Source organism: Somniosus microcephalus, chromosome 19, assembly GCF_052327205.1.
Source record: "Somniosus microcephalus isolate GS21.2 chromosome 19, FLI_Smic_1.0, whole genome shotgun sequence".
Lineage (NCBI taxonomy): Eukaryota > Metazoa > Chordata > Chondrichthyes > Squaliformes > Somniosidae > Somniosus > Somniosus microcephalus.
The window spans coordinates 26,595,544-26,613,184 of NC_141005.1; the positions used below are offsets into that span (position 1 = coordinate 26,595,544).

At 46.5% G+C, this 17,641-nt stretch overlaps 1 protein-coding gene across 1 annotated transcript; it reads left to right on the forward strand.

Moving 5' to 3' along the window:
- The first annotated feature begins 2,998 nt into the window (after positions 1-2,998).
- On the forward strand, positions 2,999-16,199 carry LOC147104258 (uncharacterized). The gene is made up of 2 exons (XM_085961445.1): positions 2,999-3,283; positions 12,139-16,199. The coding sequence occupies exon 2, from the start codon at positions 12,204-12,206 to the stop codon at positions 12,720-12,722; it is 519 nt and encodes a 172-aa protein (XP_085817571.1). The 5' UTR covers positions 2,999-3,283; positions 12,139-12,203; the 3' UTR covers positions 12,723-16,199.
- Positions 16,200-17,641: the final 1,442 nt, after the last annotated feature.

Genomic DNA, 17,641 nt, shown 5'->3' on the forward strand with positions numbered 1-17,641 from the left:
GAGGGGTGGAGGAGAGAGGGGTGGAGGTTGGAGGGGTGAGGGGAGGAGGAGGGAGGAGTGGAGGAGGGAGGGGTGAGGGAGGAGGGGTGAGGGGAGGAGGAGGGAGGGGTGGAGGAAGGAGGGGTGAGGGGAGGGCTGAGGTGAGGAGGAGGAGGGAGGGGTGAGGGAGGGAGGGAGGGGTGAGGGAGGGAGGGGTGAGGGAGGGAGGGTGAGGGGTGGAGGAGGGGTGAGGGGAGAGGGAGGTGAGGGGTGGAGGAGGGAGGGGGATGGGTGAGGGGTGGAGGAGGGAGGGTGAGGGGTGGAGGGAGGGTGAGGGGTGGAGGAAGGAGAAGAGGGAGGGGGAAGGGGGAGTGGTGGGGAGGAGGGGAGGAAGGGGAGAGAGGGGAGAGGGCGAGGGAGGGAGGGGAGGGAGAGAGGAGGGGGATCGGGAGGAGGGGGGATCGGGGGGGAGGAGGGAGGAGGGGGAGGGGGAGGAGAGGGGGAGGAGGGAGGGCGGGGAAGATGGGGGAGGCGGGTGGGAGGGAGGGAGCGAGGGGGCGGTGGTGAAACAACCCAGAAATATTATAAAGTTAAAACAAGGCAAATGAACTAATGCCCTTCAGGCCACAGACCCTAGTGTCCCTGCTCAGGCCACCTCTGTGAAATAGGTTGGGTCCAGTTATCCAAGACTGACGATAGTTCAGAGTGCAGTTCGCCCTAAATTGGCAATGTTGCTCAGAGGCTGAAGATTAGCTGGGGTGGACAAGGTGAAATGTCACACGAGTGCAATACTGGGTGTTTTGAGGAACATTGCAGAGGTACAATAGAGGGTGCTATACTCTCCATTCTAACCCATTCTATACCTGACTTAGGAGTGCTTGATGCTGAAATGAAAAATGTTCCGTTTCACAGCACTGATACCCCTCACCTTAAACAGCACAAAATGTACACACAAAAAGTCTGTAAGGAAAAGTCTTCTCCAGGGGGTTTCAACTTTCCTGAAAAATGACATGTGCGCCAGAGGAGGGGAGTGGAGGGACTGCAGTTTGGAGAATTCCATGTTTGTTGGATAGGGGAGGTTTGACTCCGTGGTTGTATTTTGGGGTAACTGGGCGAGGGGACACCCAATATGTATGAACGGTACATAAAACAGAGTTTGAATAATAGAATGTCCATTTCATCAAACGCTCTCCTCTAATGACCCCTTTGTGTTAGTGCGCAGTACTGGGCGCCATTGCTTAAAAGCGGTGAAAACCAAATCAGTGCACACGTACATCATTGTCCACTGAGCTCGCCATGTGCTCACATTTCTAATTGACCCCATACAGTATGGTGACCCTCCGAGCACTGCTATCAGGAGAATGAAAGGGCACCATTCACAGGAGCAGAACCCGATGCCTCACCATCATAGCAGCATTGCCATGGTTTGTCCTGTGCAAAAAACTCTGAATAAAAATGTTATAATTTAACAACCGTCAAAAATTGTTCTGAACAATTTTTTCCAAGTGCTAACACTCGGATGTGTGTATCACAAGTGGAATATTGCAGTGATAGATTAATGGGTTTATTGAACTCATGAGGAAGGGCTTCCCAATTTAACACATTCAGCAACAGCTTGTTCTGATGGCTCTATTGGAAATACATTACACAGTGTGGAACTGAGCCATACAGACCAGATTAGTCACTGGTTCGATTCCTGGACTGTGCTAAACTAACTGATAGTGCTCTACATTGTGTCTCAGCACCCCTTGGGTTAGGAAGTTTTAAATATCAGCGTTCCACCGTCCAGCAATGCCTGGTAGAAAGTGCATGTGTATGGATGTCTGGGAAGGGTAGGATTTGACTAACTCCCTCTCCTAGCAGTCAACCATATCAAATGGTCACTTGGGTGGTGCAGTAGAACACTGCTGGACAATGTGGATCTGTACCTCCCCCCACCCCACCCCTGCCTGTGTAAAAAAACTGCATTCTGGAGAAGGGTAGATGCAGGGAGGATGTTTCCCCTGGCTGGGGAGTCTAGAACCAGGGGCCACAGTCTCAGAATAAGCGGTCGGCCATTTAGGACTGAGATGAGGAGAAATTTCTTCACTCAGAGGGTGGTGAATCTTTGGAATTCTCTACCCCAGAGGGCTGTGGAGGCTCAGTCGTTGAGTATATTCAAGACAGAGATCGATAGATTTTTGAATATTAAGGGAATCAAGGGGTATGGGGATAGTGCAGGAAAGTGGAGATGAGGTACAAGATCAGCCATGATCTTGTTAAATGGCTCGAAGGGCCAAATGGCCAATTCCTGCTCCTATTTCTTATGTTCTTATGTTCTTAAGTAAAGGGACAAATTCGGAGGGAAAATTAGAAGAGGAAAATAAAACCTAGGAACAAAGACAAGAGACATACATATAAAGTAATCTACAACAGAGATACAGGACTGTAACTGTTTCACACTTGGCTGCAGAAACAGAGCTGGGAGCAGGTGTGATCTCCTGGGTTGAGGTGCTGCTCAGGTGATGCCCTGTTTTCCTGATCAGAAAGGAGGCCCCAGGGACTAGACCGAAAGGACAGCGGAAAAACAATACAACTCATACAATAACATCCTTCATCCTTTCAAACTCCCTCCCATGAGGTAAATGTCCTTGTTGAAACCCTTTGCCACCAGCAAATACAGTAAATATACAACAAATTGGGAAGTGTACACAAACCACTCGTCCACCTGTCAAACGGTGCCAAATAGAATACTCAGCACAAAATCCTATAATGTGTATGCCTGTCAGTACTACAGCAGTCTTTAAGTGTTGGCAAAGGAAAAGATTTTAAAAAGTTAACTAGAATCAAATTGAAATTAGTGATGGACTATTCTCTCTGGTATATTGTCTCATACACTGAGAGGATTTTTACAGAAATTAATATTTAGCTTTGATTTCATTGGATTATCACGACAACAGAGCAGATTGGGATAGCCAATCAGAGACTGCCAGGGATCAGATGTTTAGAAATAACAGGAAAAGAGAGGAGGAGAGGCGAGGACTGCCAGACACACAGCGAGATAGCGTCAGTAGTGCAGAGGGCCAAAGGGAGAAAAATAATTACAGTCAGAGAGAGGACTGTTTAACAGGGAGAAAATCAGAAGAGAAGGAACAAGATGCAGAGGAGTTGAAGCAGTGGTGGTTCTACTCACCTACTTTATCCAAAACCGAGAGACTCTGTGTGAAAAGAAAAATTACAAACTGCGCAGAAAAGTGAATCCGCTAAGATTCTGCAGATCGACTATTCCCCAGATTCACCTGGACTTGTGCTTCCAGCAAGGACGGTGAGTTTATTCTGTGTTTTTGTAGACTCTCAATATTCTAGAGTGTAAAATAGGTGGTTCTGAATTTCAGTAACAAGTCACACTTTCACAAGGATGATTGCATATCTTGGTTCTACTGGCAAATGTGAGCTGAAGCACCAAATAATGCTTCTTGATGGTTGTTTTTGTTTATTTCCAATTATCTAATAGTTTCTGAAATATATCGCCCATGCCACCAGTACAGATGCCAGTGGACTCCATAAGCTGTTTTGGTAAATTAGCGTAGTCATCTTCAGCTTGCCTATCTGCTGCCTTCCTGTTTCTGGCCTGTTGCCCCTCCCAGTTTTTGTTCCAATTTCTTCCTTTCCTCCGCTGCTGAACCCACCGACACTTACCAGTGGGCAGTTCCACATCCGCAGCATCTTTACCAGCTGGCCACAGGCTGGGTGGTGAAGGTCGGCAGCCTAATCAACCCTGAACTCAGCTGGCATTCGCATTTTCCAATGAAGGTCACATTTCCCTGGTTGATTTTGCCCGCTCTATATCGGAGTGCCGAGTCCAATTGTTGCACACTTATTGCTGCCGTAAAAAATGTACTCATCAATAATGTTTATGATCGCATTGGAAATCAACCTAACGCAGAGAGCTACTGTATAACACATTCACAGCTCATGTGGCACTTATTTTGAAAAGCTAGCCTGCTCTCCCCATTAGTATAAGACCCAATGTAGTCAGAGAGATAGAAAGCATAGAGCAGGTGAGACACCTAAACAGAAGGGGCCTAAACCCCTCTGAGCTCCTGGAGAATCTCCCCATGAGACAGCATTTATCTACCAGCCCTCTTGCAGTGATAAACAAGAATGAGGGAGCAGACCCCAGGGAGTTTCTGCAGATTTCACTGGACCAAAAACAAAAGCTGCTCTTTTCCACATCTTACGGGATCCTGGGCTTCATGAATAGAGGTATAGAGTACAAAAGTGTGGAAGTTATGATGAACCTGTATAAAACACTGGTTCGGCCCCAACTGGAGTATTGTGTCCAATTCTGGGCACCGCACTTTAGGAAGGATGTGAAGGCCTTAGAGAGGGTGCAGAAAAGATTTACGAGAATGATTCCAGGAATGAGGGACTTCAGTTACATTGATAGACTGGAGAAGCTGGGGTTGTTCTCCTTGGAGCAGAGAAGATTGAGAGGAGATTTGATAGAGGTGTTCAAAATCATGAGGGGCCTGGACAGAGTAGATAGAGAGAAACTGTTCCCATTGGCAGAAGGGTCGAGAACCAGACGACACAGATTTAAGGTGATTGGCAAAAGAATCAACGGCGACGTAAGTAAAAACTTTTTACGCAGCAAGTGGTTAAGATCTGGAATGCACTGCCTGAAAGGGTGGTGGAGGCAGATTACATTACATAGGATATATGGCACAGAAACAGGCCATTCGGCTCAACCAGTCCATGCTGGTGTTTGTGCTCCACTCGAGCCTCCTCCCATCTTTCCGCATCTAAATCTATCAGCATAACCCTCTATTCCCTTCTCCCTCATATGTTTGTCCAGCCTCCCCTTAAATGCATCTATACTATTTGCTTCAACCACTCCCTGTGGTAGCGAGTTCCACATTCTAACCACTCTTTGGGTAAATAAGTTTCTTCTGAATTCCCTATTGGAGTTTTTGGTGACTATCTTATATTGATGACCTCTATTTATGCTCTTCCCCACAAGTGGAAACATTCTCTGTATCCACTCTAAAACTGCTAATGTAACGCCCTTATTTAAAAAAGGAGGTAGACAAAAGGCTGGAAACTATAGACCAGTTAGCCTAACATCTGTGGTTGGTAAAATGTTGGAGTCCATTATTAAGGAAGCAGTAACAGGACATTTGGATAAGCATAATTTAATCGGACAGAGTCAGCATGGTTTTACGAAGGGGAAGTCATGTTTGACAAATTTGCTCGAATTCTTTGAGGATGTAACAAACAGGGTGGCTAAAGGGGAACCAGTGGATGTGGTGTATTTGGACTTCCAAAAGGCATTTGACAAGGTGCCACACAAAAGATTACTGCACAAGATAAAAAATCACGGGATTGGGGGTAATATACTGGCATGGGTGGAAGATTGGCTATCTAACAGAAAACAGAGAGTTGGGATAAATGGTTCATTCTCGGGTTGGCAATCAGTGACTAGTGGTGTTCCACAGGGGTCAGTGCTGGGACCCCAACTCTTTACAATCTATATTAACGATTTGGAGGCGGGGACCAGGTGCAACATATCCAAGTTTGCCGACGATACAAAGATGGGAGGGAAAGCAGTGAGGGAGGAGGACATAAAAAACCTGCAAAATGACATAGACAGGCTAAGTGAGTGGGCAGAAATTTGGCAGATGGAATATAATGTTGGAAAGTGTGAGGTTATGTACTTTGGCAGAAAAAATCAAAGAGCAAGTTATTATCTAAATGGAGAGAAACTGCAAAGTGCTACAGTACAAAGGGATCTGGGGGTCCTGGTGCATGAAACACAGAAGGTTAGTATGCAGGTACAGCAGGTGATCAGGAAGGCCAATGGAATCTTGGCTTTTATTGCAAGGGGGATGGAGTATAAAAGCAGGGAAGTCTTGCTTCAGTTATACAGGGTACTGGTGAGGCCACACCTGGAATATTGCATACAGTTTTGGTTTCCATATTTAAGAAAAGATATACTTGCTCTCGAGGCAGTTCAGAGAAGGTTCACTCGGTTGATTCCGGAGATGAGGGGGTTGACTTATGAGGAAAGGTTGAGTAGGTTAGGCCTCTACTCATTGGAGTTCAGAAGAATGAGAGGCGATCTTATCGAAACATATAAGATTGTGAGGGGGCTTGATTGGGTGGATGCGGGGAGGATATTTCCACTGATGGGTGAGACTAGAACTAGGGGGCATAATCTTAGAATAAGGGGCTGCCCTTTCAAAACTGAGATGAGGAGAAACTTCTTCACTCAGAGGGTAGTAAATCTATGGAATTTGCTACCTCAGAGAGTTGTGGAAGCTGCAACATTAAATAAATTTAAAATGGAGATAGACAGTTTCCTAGTTGATAAGGGAATTAGGGGTTACGGGGAGCGGGCAGGGAAGTGGACGTGAGTCTAGGTTCGGATCAGCCATGATCCTATTGAATGGCGGAGCAGGCCCGAGGGGCCGTATGGCCTACTCCTGCTCCTACTTCTTATGTTATGTAAAACCTTTTATAATTTTATAGACGTCTATTAGGTCATCTCTCAGCCATTTTTCAAGAGAAAAGAGACACAGCCTGTTCATGCTTTCCTGATATGTATACCCTCACATTTCTGGTATCATCCTTATAAATCTTCTCTGCACCCTCTCCAGTGCCTCTATATCATTGTTATAATATGGCGACCAGAACTGTATGCAGTACTCTAAGTGTAGTCTAACCAAGGTTTGATACAGGTTTAGCATAACTTCCCTACTTTTCAATTCTATCCCTCTAGAAATAAACTCTTCAATCACAGCTTTCAAAAGGGAGTTGGATAAGTATCTGAAGCAAAGAAATTTGCAGGGCTATGGGGAAAGGGCGGGCGAGTGGGTCTAGCTGAGGTGATCTTGCAGAGGGTCAGTACTGGCTAGATGGGCTGAATAGCCTTCTGTGCTGTAACCATTCTATGGCTTTAAAGGAAAGAAGAAAAAAAAGACAGAAGGTGAGCCAGGAGACAGAAAGCCATGGCAGGAACCCATGAGGGGTGAAACTAGCCAATTCCTTCTCTGGGAAGAGCTACATAAAGATCTAGCTGTTGTTTCTGAACGAAGTGGATGGTCGAGATGATGCAAATGATGGTCCCATGGGTCATGGTACTATATAGGGGTCTAGTGAACATGAGAAGAGACAAATGCTAGTTGGAGAATCAGTGATCAGGGAGCTGGATAGGTGTGTCCGTGGTTGAGAATTGAGGGTAGATCTTCAATCGGTAACGTTGGGCATTAAGTGGGTATTACCAACTCTTTGCCTTATTCATCATGCCTGATTTTGCAAAGGTGATGGAGGTGTCTAGCTGTCTCCTGGCTCACCACCTGTCTTTTTCCAAGTGGCAGGCAGTGACTAGTGGGGTACCGCAGGGATCGGTGCTAGGACCCCAGCTATTCACAATATATATATAAATGATCTAGACGAGGGAACTAGATATAATATCTCCAAGTTTGCAGACGACACAAAGCTGGGTGTCCGTGTGTGCTGTGAGGAGGATGCAGAGAAACTCCAGTATGATTTGGACAAGTTGGGTGATTATACTGCATTTGCCATGCATCTGCCCAATGTGGATCAATGTGAGGTTATCCACTTCGGTGGCAAAAACAGGAAGACAGGTTATTATCTGAATGGCAGTAGCTTGGGAAAAGAGGAAGTGCAATGAAACCTGGGTGTCCTTGTGCACCAGTCGCTGAGGGTAAGCATGCAGGTGCAGCAGGCGGTTAAGAAGGCAAATGGTATGTTGGCCTTCATAGCGAGAGGATTCGAGTACAGGAGCAAGGATGTCTTGCTGCAGTTGTACAGGGCCTTGGTGAGACCACACCTTGAGTATTGTGTGCAGTTTTGGTCACCTTATCTGAGGAAGGATGTTCTTGCCATGGGGGGAGTGCAGCAAAGATTCACCAGACTGATACCTGGGATGGCAGGAATGACGTATGAGGAGAGATTGGGTCGATTAGGCTTATATTCGCTAGAGTTTAGAAGAATGAGAGGGGATCTTATTGAAACTTATAAAATTCTAACAGGACTGGACAGACTAGATGCAGGAAGGATGTTCCCGATGGCGGGGGAGTCCAGAACCAGGGGTCACAGTCTAAGGATAAGGGGTAAGCCATTTAGGACTGAGATGAGGAGGAATTTCTTCACCCAGAGAGAGTGGTGAACCTGTGGAATTTTCTGCCACACAAGGCAGTTGAGGCCAATTCATTAAATATATTCAAGAAGGAGTTAGATATATTTCTTAAGGCTAAAGGGATCAAGGTATATGGGGAGAAAGCAGGGACAGGGTACTGAATTTGGATGATCAGCCATGATCTCATTAAATGGTGGAACAGGCTTGAGGGGCCGAATGGCCTACTCCTGCTCCTATCTTCTATGTAATCATTTTGTGTTGTCACTTAACCTTTGTAACAATTGTGCTGCTGCCTTTTTTACCATTAGCTACAAAAGTTCCATAACGGATTTCCCATGGGAATCCCCCACATCTGAGGAAGGAGACAGGGCCAGCAAAGACAAGTCAGGCAGGAAGACTTGCATTTATATAGCGCCTTTCACAACCACCAGCCATCTCAAAGCACTTTACAGCCAATGAAGTACTTATGAAGTGGAGTCACTGCTGTAATGTGGGAAACACACAGCAAGCTCCCACAAACAGCAATACAGCAATGTGATAATCTGTTTTTGTTATGTTGGTTGAGGGATAAATATTGGCCAGGACACCAGGGATAACTTCCCTGCTCTTCTTCGAAATAGTGCCATGGGATCTTTTACATCCACCTGGGAGAGCAGACGGGGCTTCAGTTTAACGTTTCATCTGAAAGACAGTACCTCCGACAGTGCAGCACTGCACTGGAGTGTCAGCCTAGCTTTATGTGCTCAAGTCCCTGGAGTGGGACTTGAACCCACAACCTTCTGACTCAAAGGTGAGTGTGCTACCCACTGAGCCACAGCTGACACTGGATACACCAGCCTGTTGATACCTCCACAGGAGAATCTACCGACAGAGGTGCACAAACATGTGTCTGAAGGACAGTGCGAACGGAGACATAATTTACAAGGAATAAAAATTCTCAATTGGGGAAAAGCTAATTTTACTAAGCTGAGAGGTGATTTAGCCAAAGTGGACTGGAGACAGAAACTTGAAGGTAAATCAGTGTCAGAGCAGTGGAAGGCATTCAAGGAGGAGATAGTGAGGCTTCAGAGCAAGTATGTTCCCTTATCGTGCTGAAGACTTGTGCTCCAGAACTAGCCGCGCCTCTAGCCAAGCTGTTGCAGTACAGCTACCACACTGGCATCTATCCGACAAGGTGGAAAACTGCCGAGGTATGTCCTGTCCACAAAAAACAGGACAAATCCAACCCGGCCAATTACCGCCCCATCAGTCTACTTGCAATCATCAGCAAAGTGATGGAAGGTGTTATCGACAGTGCTATCAAGCGGCACTTACTCACCAATACCCTGCTCACTGATGCCCAGTTTGGGTTCCGCCAAGACCACTCAGCTCCCGACCTCATTACAGCCTTGGTCCAAACATGGACAAAGGAGCTGAATTCCAGAGGTGAGGTGAGAGTGACTGCCCTTGAAATCAAGGAAGTATTTGACTGAGTGTGGCATCAAGGAGCCCTAGTAAAACTGAAGTCAATGGGAATCAGGGGGAAAACACTCCACTGGCTGGAATCATACCTAGCACAAAGGAAGATGGTTGTGGTGGTTGAAGGTCAATCATCACAGCCCCAGGATATCGCTGCAGGAGTTCCTCAGGGCTGTGTTCTAGGCCCAACCATCTTCAGCTGCTTCATCAATGTCCTTCCCTCCAACATAATGTCAGAAATGGGGATGTTCACTGATGACTGTACAGTGTTCAGCGCCATTCACAACTCCTCAGATAATGAAGCAGTCCATGCCTGCATGCAACAAGACCTGGACAACGTTCAGGCTTGGGCTGATAAGTGGCAGGTAACATTCGCGCCACAGAAATGCCAGGCAATGACTATCTCCAATAAGCGAGAGTCTAACCACCTCCCCTTGACATTCAATGGCATAACCATTGCCGAATCCCCCACCATTAACATCCTGGGGGGTCACCATTAACCAGAAACTTAACTGGACCAGCCACATAAATATTGTGGCAACAAGAGCAGGTCAGAGGCTAGGTATTCTGCGGCGAGTGTCTCACCTCCTGACTCCCCAAAGCCTTTGCACCATCTACAAAGCACAAGTAAGGAGTGTGATGGAATACTCTCCACTTGCCTGGATGAGTGCAGCTGCAACAACACTCAAGAAGCTCAACACCATCCAGGACAAAGCAGCCCATTTGATTGGCACCCCATCCAGCATTTTAAACATTCACTCCCTCCACCACTGGCATACCGTGGCTGCAGTGTGTACCATCTACAAGATGCACTGCAGCAACTCGCCAAGGCTTCTTCGGCAGCACCTCCCAAACCCGCGAACTCTTCCACCTAGAAGGTCAAGGGCAGCAGGCGCATGGGAACACCACCACCTCCAAGTTCCCCTCCAAGTCACACACCATCCTGACTTAGAAATATATCGCCGATCTTTCATCGTTGCTGGGTCAAAATCCTGGAGCTGCCTCCCTAACAGCACTGTGGGAGTACCTTCACCACACGGACTGCAGCGGTTCAAGGTGGCGGCTCACCAGCACCTTCTCAAGGGCAACTAGGGATGGGCAATAAATGCTGGCCTTGCCAGCGATGCTGTAGAAGTGCATCAGCATAGAAATATATATCCACATAAAATTAGTATAAAATAAGCACACATACTCTTATATTAAAATGGAGTCTGGAACTGTTTCAACAGGCCAAAATGGCTTCACACAGTATAACATAAGGGGAAATGGGCAGGCCCATATTAGGAAGCGGTTTAAGGAAGAGGATGTGACTCCTTTGTAGCTTGCAGGCTAAGCAGTTCCAGTAAACAAGATAAGCCTAGTAGAACAAAAGCATGATAACCGAAGGACATGTACTGTAAACATTCGTATGAATGTCCAGAACCAAAGTGAGAGACAAACCGTCTCCATTGTATAAAATTAATTAACTTTATCTAAAGGTATTCCTGCATCATGACTTTTGATTATCTATTGACTAACCTTATCTTAAGACACTGAGGCTCTGCTGACCCTTTAGTCATCTTCTTGTTGACCTTAAACATTCCTTACTCATCTCTTAATGTTATTAATTGTGTCTCAATACCATACCATGTGATAAAAGGTTTTGATCTTTGTGTATAAAAAGAGGTGTTTTTGTCCATGTATTCGGAGAAGTCACGATAGCCTTTGCCTACGTGAAGCTCCCCTTGCTAGCAAGTAATTAAATAAAGTCTGCCTTTGACGATCACTTTGTTTCACAGTCTTATTGAACAGTCGAAACTTCGACAATGCCCAGATCCCATAAGCGAATAATAATAAGAAAAAGGGTGGGACTAACAAATCTAGAGCCCCCTGGGTGTCAAGGGTTATACAGGGTAGGATAAAGAAAAAAAGGGAAGCTTATGACAGATACCGAGGACTCAATATTGCAGAAAGCCGAGAGGAGTATAGAAAGTGCAGGGGTGAAATCAAAAAGGAAATTAGGAAAGCAAAGAAAGGACATGAAAAAATATTGGCAAGTAAAATCAAGGAAAACCCAAAGATGTTTTATAAATACATTAAGAGCAACAGGATAACTAAAGTAAGAGTAGGGCCTATTAGAGACCATAAAGGTAACCTGTGTGTGGAAGCGGAAGACATTTCTGGCCTTGTTGAGGGAGTGCCCAGCAGCAGTGAAATAGCAGGAGTTGACACGGGCGATATTGTCACTTTGCTCAAACGACTATAGATTTATCACGTTACCTACAGATCCAGGTAGCCACCACAACAATACCCATGGTGCCCTGTAGTTACAGGGCCATCTACTGACCAGTGGAAGGAACTAGCACTTAGGAGTGAATTTGATCAACATTTGAAGAAAAAATTATTAAAAGCTCTGGGGGAGGGGGAGGAGAGAAATGGGATTACAGTGGATAACTGACGTGGAGCAACAAATGGCACTGAGATAATGGGCTGAAGGGCCTCATTCTGTAACAAACTTTCTGATTCTATAAAAGTCCGGGAGCACTCGATTTAAATGGTAACTTTCATGTTCTCACCAGATTCAGGAGCCGAGGGCTGCCAGACACTCGGATACTAAGACAATCAGAGCGGAGCTGAGCAGACAATGGGCAACAATGCAAGTGATAACTTCAGCGACTTTGACGAGTTTGACTTTGGCGCCGGTGAAGGTAACCTACTCTATGAGGTGGCAGCATCTGCAATTGACTTGGATACGAACGAGTTCCTGAAACAGAATGAAGCGGTGGTTTACATGTATGTGATCGGGGAGGCAAAGACATCCTTTTACAGAATTGGCCACACAGTCTGCCCGCAGCTTCGAAGAGCAAAAATTCAAGTCGGAAATCCACGAAAGCTCATCTACAAGAGTGTCCTGAAACTACAATTAATAAAGAAGAAATGGGGAGCCTTTTTCAAGCTGAAGGCTTTAGCCAAGTGCATTGAAGCCGAGATCAACAAGGAGCTGGCAGACTTCCGTTGTGAAGTTGAAGAACCCAATAACTGGTTTGAGTTCAGTATAGGGACCAAGCCCATTTTGTATGATGTATTTCAAAAAAAAATTTATAACACCGTTAATCTGAACAAAGACTGGGTCAGAGTAGAAGCTGTTCCAAAGATACGCTGAATATTAGAATGACTAGTGGGATCGCATCTCAAGGGTCAGCTGACCATTAGAAATCAACATTGAACCCGTTCTATTAGCCTCCAGCCTATCAGTCACTCCCAGTTATCCATCATTCTACTTCTACACCATTCAAACCCCTCAATTAGATTCCAGCCTGTAAATCAGTTCTGGATGACCATCACAATTTCTTAACCTCGCGACCAGACTCCAGCCTGTTACTCACGCCCAGGTGTCTGTTATTCTTTATTTAAACCATCCAAATCCCTTGATCCGCAGCCATGTTCGCGCCCGGGTGGCCCTGGAGATGGAGCACGCGGTGTCCGCCGGCACGCTCGAGCAATTTCGTGACCGGTGGGCGCCGCGGGGACTGGAGTGCATAATCGGTTTAAGTGACCAAATTTTAATTTGATTGTTGAATTTTTATTTAAAAGGTTACTAGACTTTTAGTTACAGTTTTCTTGTTTAACTTGTTTTTTGTTTTGGTCTTACAAAAAGAGATCCAAATCCCTTGATTAGGTTCTAGCCTGCAACTCACTCCCAGATATCTTGTTATTCTATCAGCTGGTCTCTCATGGAATGGCTTTCAGCTAGCCCGGAGTCTGCAGCACACTGATTGGGGGTTATTTTGGCCAAAGGGTGAAAACAGGCGCTAAATGGGTGCAGTGCGAATAAGACGAGCCTGTTTGAGATTTAACACACAATTTTGGCCCTGAGTGCTGATTACCATCATTTGAACTTGCCTGGAGGTGCTCAACAGACACCTGCGGGTTTCGCACTCAAGTGCTGATTAGACGCAATTTTACTGGAGCAGTCTATGCGGGCTCCTCGCACCCACTTCCACTGAAGGTGTGGAGTGCTCTGACTGGCACATTGCAGGACGGCTCAGGGACCGAGGGAGAGGGCGCACGGGTTCTCCGACACGGCACTGGAGGTCCTGGTGGAGGGGGTCCAGAGGAGGAGGGATGTTCTGTATGCGCAGGGAGGAAGGACACCTCCTGTCCCTCTCTCCTGCAGCAACTGGTGCTGCTCTGCCTAATCTCATATTTTCCTCCCATTCCTCATTAAGACCAAAGGGGGAGCCTTAGCAAAATGCCCATGACCAAGCACTCCCTTTCTCCTGGTGAAGTCTTGACAAAGTGTCCCAGAAAGTCTCCCGATGTGTTTGAGGTCCTCTTCACAGCTCCAGCAGCAATGAACATGAATTGGTGAATATCCCTTTTAAATGGTGACTATCCCTTTAAGTAGCACTTGAAATCAACATCAACGCTGTGTTTACTCCCAAACAGCTGGTCACTGTTAGGAGAGGGCATTAGGACATGTGCTAGCCCAAATGAAAAGAGAGGACATGTGCTAGCCACCAAAATCCCATGCGGCCTCTTTAATGAGTGCTAGCAGGCATTTTAATTGGCAATCAGCCCCTCAACGAGTCTCTTGGAGGCCGTTCCAAGCGCACACTTCAACTCCTTTACCCAGATGGCACCTTGTGTTAAACGCAGGATAAACCGGTGTTTCAACTCAAGAACCCGAACTTGGAGGATCGTTAGCGCCTGAACGCGCTGCCGAAAATCGCCCCCATTATGTTTCGCTGCTAAGATGGAGCTAAGATTGAACCTGCCTTGTCCCTTTCAGGCTACCGCCCAGATACTCCCTGATGGAACAGCTCTAGGTCAGTGAGAGGCTGATTGTTGTGGGAAGTTTCTGTAGATTAGCAGCTGCTCTTGCATCTCCAGCTCCTGCTCTTGGTCGAGGCAAACATATCATCATCAGAGAAAAACAGCAGGAAATGACTTGCTTCTTTTTTTAAAATAAAGGTGACACTCTGAACTGGAATGACTGAGCGGTGCTTGCTAGATATGTGTCTCCATTATTCTATATATAAACCTTTACATATTAACATTGAAATTGATTCATATCACAAATATAAAATGGGCAAAGCTGGGAAGATGCTTGCTGAGACGGTGGCCTAGAAATTTGTTGGCGCCATGCCTGTTTTTCCAGGTGCTAGGCGGGCACCAAAGCTTCCAAGATGGCAGGCAGGAAGCGTGCACTCATTCCAAAGCGGAGGTTGCGCCGCCCACCATATTGGTGTAGGCATCAAAACATCAGTGTCCTGGGCCCATGCCTCAATCGACCTGTCGCACTCACACACATCATAATGAAGTGTTTCGAGAGACTGGTCTTAGCCCACATCAAAGCCAGTGTTCCTGCCTCCCTTGACCAACACCAGTTTGCCTATCGTGCAAACAGATCAACGGAGGATGCAATCACAACTGCTCTACACTCGGCACTGAATCACCTAGATGGTAAGGAGACCTACATCAGAATGCTGTTTATAGACTGCAGCTCAGCATTCAACACTATCGTCCCCAACAAGCTGGCCACCAAACTCCAAACTCTAGGCCTGAACACTTCCCTCTGCAACTGGACCCTGGACTTCCTAACAAACAGACCCCAGTCTGTCAAATTAGGTAACCACACCTCCCCCCGCCCCCCCCCCGACCCTGAACACGGGGGCCCCACAAGGATGTGTGCTGAGCCCCCTCCTCTACTCCCTCTTCACCCACGACTGTGTGGCTGTTAATGGTTCCAACACCATCATCAAGTTTGCGGATGACACCACGGTAGTAGGCCAGATCACCAACAACGATGAGTCAGCCTACAGGGAGGAGGTCCAGCATCTCGTGAAGTGGTGCGCCGATAACAACCTGGCCCTTAACACCAAGAAAACAAAAGAAATCATTGTGGACTTCAGGAAGTCCAAAGGCGGAAGTCACACCCCCATCCACATCAATGGGGCTGTGGTGGAAAGGTTGGACAGCTTTAAGTTCCTCGGAGTCCACATCATGGAAGACCTCTCCTGGTCCCTCAACACCTCCTCTCTGGTGAAGAAGGCCCAGCAGCGCCTATATTTCTTAAGGAGGCTGAAGGGATGTAATCTGTCACCCCTGATCCTCTCTAACTTTTACCGCTGCACTATAGAGAGCATCCTGACAAACTGTATCACAGTATGGTATGGCAGCTGTAGCTACTATGACCTGAAAGCCCTGCAGTGGGTAGTCAAAACTGCCCAACGCATTACCGGCACCCGGCTACCGACCATAGAGCACATATACCAGAAACGCTGTCTACGGAGGTCACGGTCCATCATCAAAGACCCTACCCACCCCAGCCACAGTCTGTTCACCCTCCTACCATCTGGGAGACGCTACAGATGCATTCGCACCCGTACGACCAGATTTAGGAACAGCTTCTTTCCCAGGGCTGTCATCCTACTGAACTCCACAATAAACTCTAAAGCCTGCACATCTGCCAATGCACTTTATTATGGTCATATTTATGTTAATATACTACAAGCCAAATGTATGTTGAATGTTTAAATGTCTTAATCCAAATGTACACACTCGGGAGCCGCAAGCCTACATTTCGTTGTACTGCACTTGTGCACTAACAATGACAATAAAAGTTGATTTGATTTGATTTGATTTTGATTTGATTTGATTTGATCAGGCGTTCGCCACATTGCATATGCAAATAAGGGGCCTCAGCCCAGTTTGAGGCCCACAATACAAAACTGGGCTGCTTTCAGGGAAACCAGGTCCTGAGCGGGATCGCTGAAGGCTGCCATCAGCAAGGTAAGTTTGTTAAAATACATGTGCCTGACTGTATTGCTGGGAGGCGCAGGTTTGCTCCTCCTGACCTCATATTAAAAGCACAGCTCGTCCCCCCCCTCCCCGAATCCAGTCAGCTGCCTGGGGGCGCCCAGCATGAGTCTGCAGCTCACCAGTCTGATGTTAGTGAGGCCCGAGGACCAATGTCAGGTGGGCCTTGGGCTTACCCTTACTGCCAACGGGCGCAAACGAAATTCTAGGATAGTGAATTTAATAGAATAGTTGTGGATTTGAGAGACCCACTGATTACACTGTGTTACTCCAGTGCACTTCATTCCAGTCACGATGCTGTCACACTACAAAGTGATAATTAACAGCATTTGCATTTATGTATTAACAGAAAAATTATAACAAGTAGCACCAATAGGCCAGTCAGATACGCAGGCTCAGGGCAACACTGCAACTTATTAAGATTAAACTGTCACATTACCACTGAGTGGAGGTTAAATCTGTCCTGAATACATGGAGTCACAGCTAATCGTGTTCCGGCTATATGCAGTCATGGTTAAGGCACCCTTATTATACATTTCTGGTTACATGGTGTTGCTGTTAAAGTGGCCCAGTTACCTGAAGTCATGGTTCATTCCGCCCTGGTTACATTGAGTCATGGTTAAACCACCAGGATTAAACCGAGTTTGATTACATGAAGTTGAGATTAATCCCTTCCTATTATTGTATTAATCATGAATTTCCTCAGAGCTGCTCTCGCCCCGCTGCTGTAACTTCGCCAGGAATGGGGCAGAAACCTCGTTTACGGGAGTGACCGGGCTTTCCGCTGCACTTGCTGACAAGTTACGGCGGCGGAGCGGGAGCAGCGCTGAAGAATTTCCCGGTCATGGTTAAACCACCTGGGATGTACAGAGTCCATTTTTGGTCAATACCTCCACGTCAATAAAATAATCACTGGAATTATTTGACACAAATGTCAATCCAGTCCAGTATTAGTCAGAAAAGTGACCAGTTTCCAGGGTTTATTGAAATCAATCCCAATAACTGAATAGAAAATAAACGACCCTCTGCCGTCGCACCACTTAACTCATCACAACAATCAAATTGATCGCAAGACATGATTTGCCTCGCTGTGTCCTCCCCTGAACTATACTGTTCAGATAGCATTCGAGGGGAGCATTTAACGGAATGTAAAACCTCTCATTGGGTATGGCTTGTCCCTAAAAAAAATGCCATTTGGAATAAACACACCTTTCACCTGCGTCTCCCGGGTTATGTCCTGAGTTTGTTGTATTACCGACC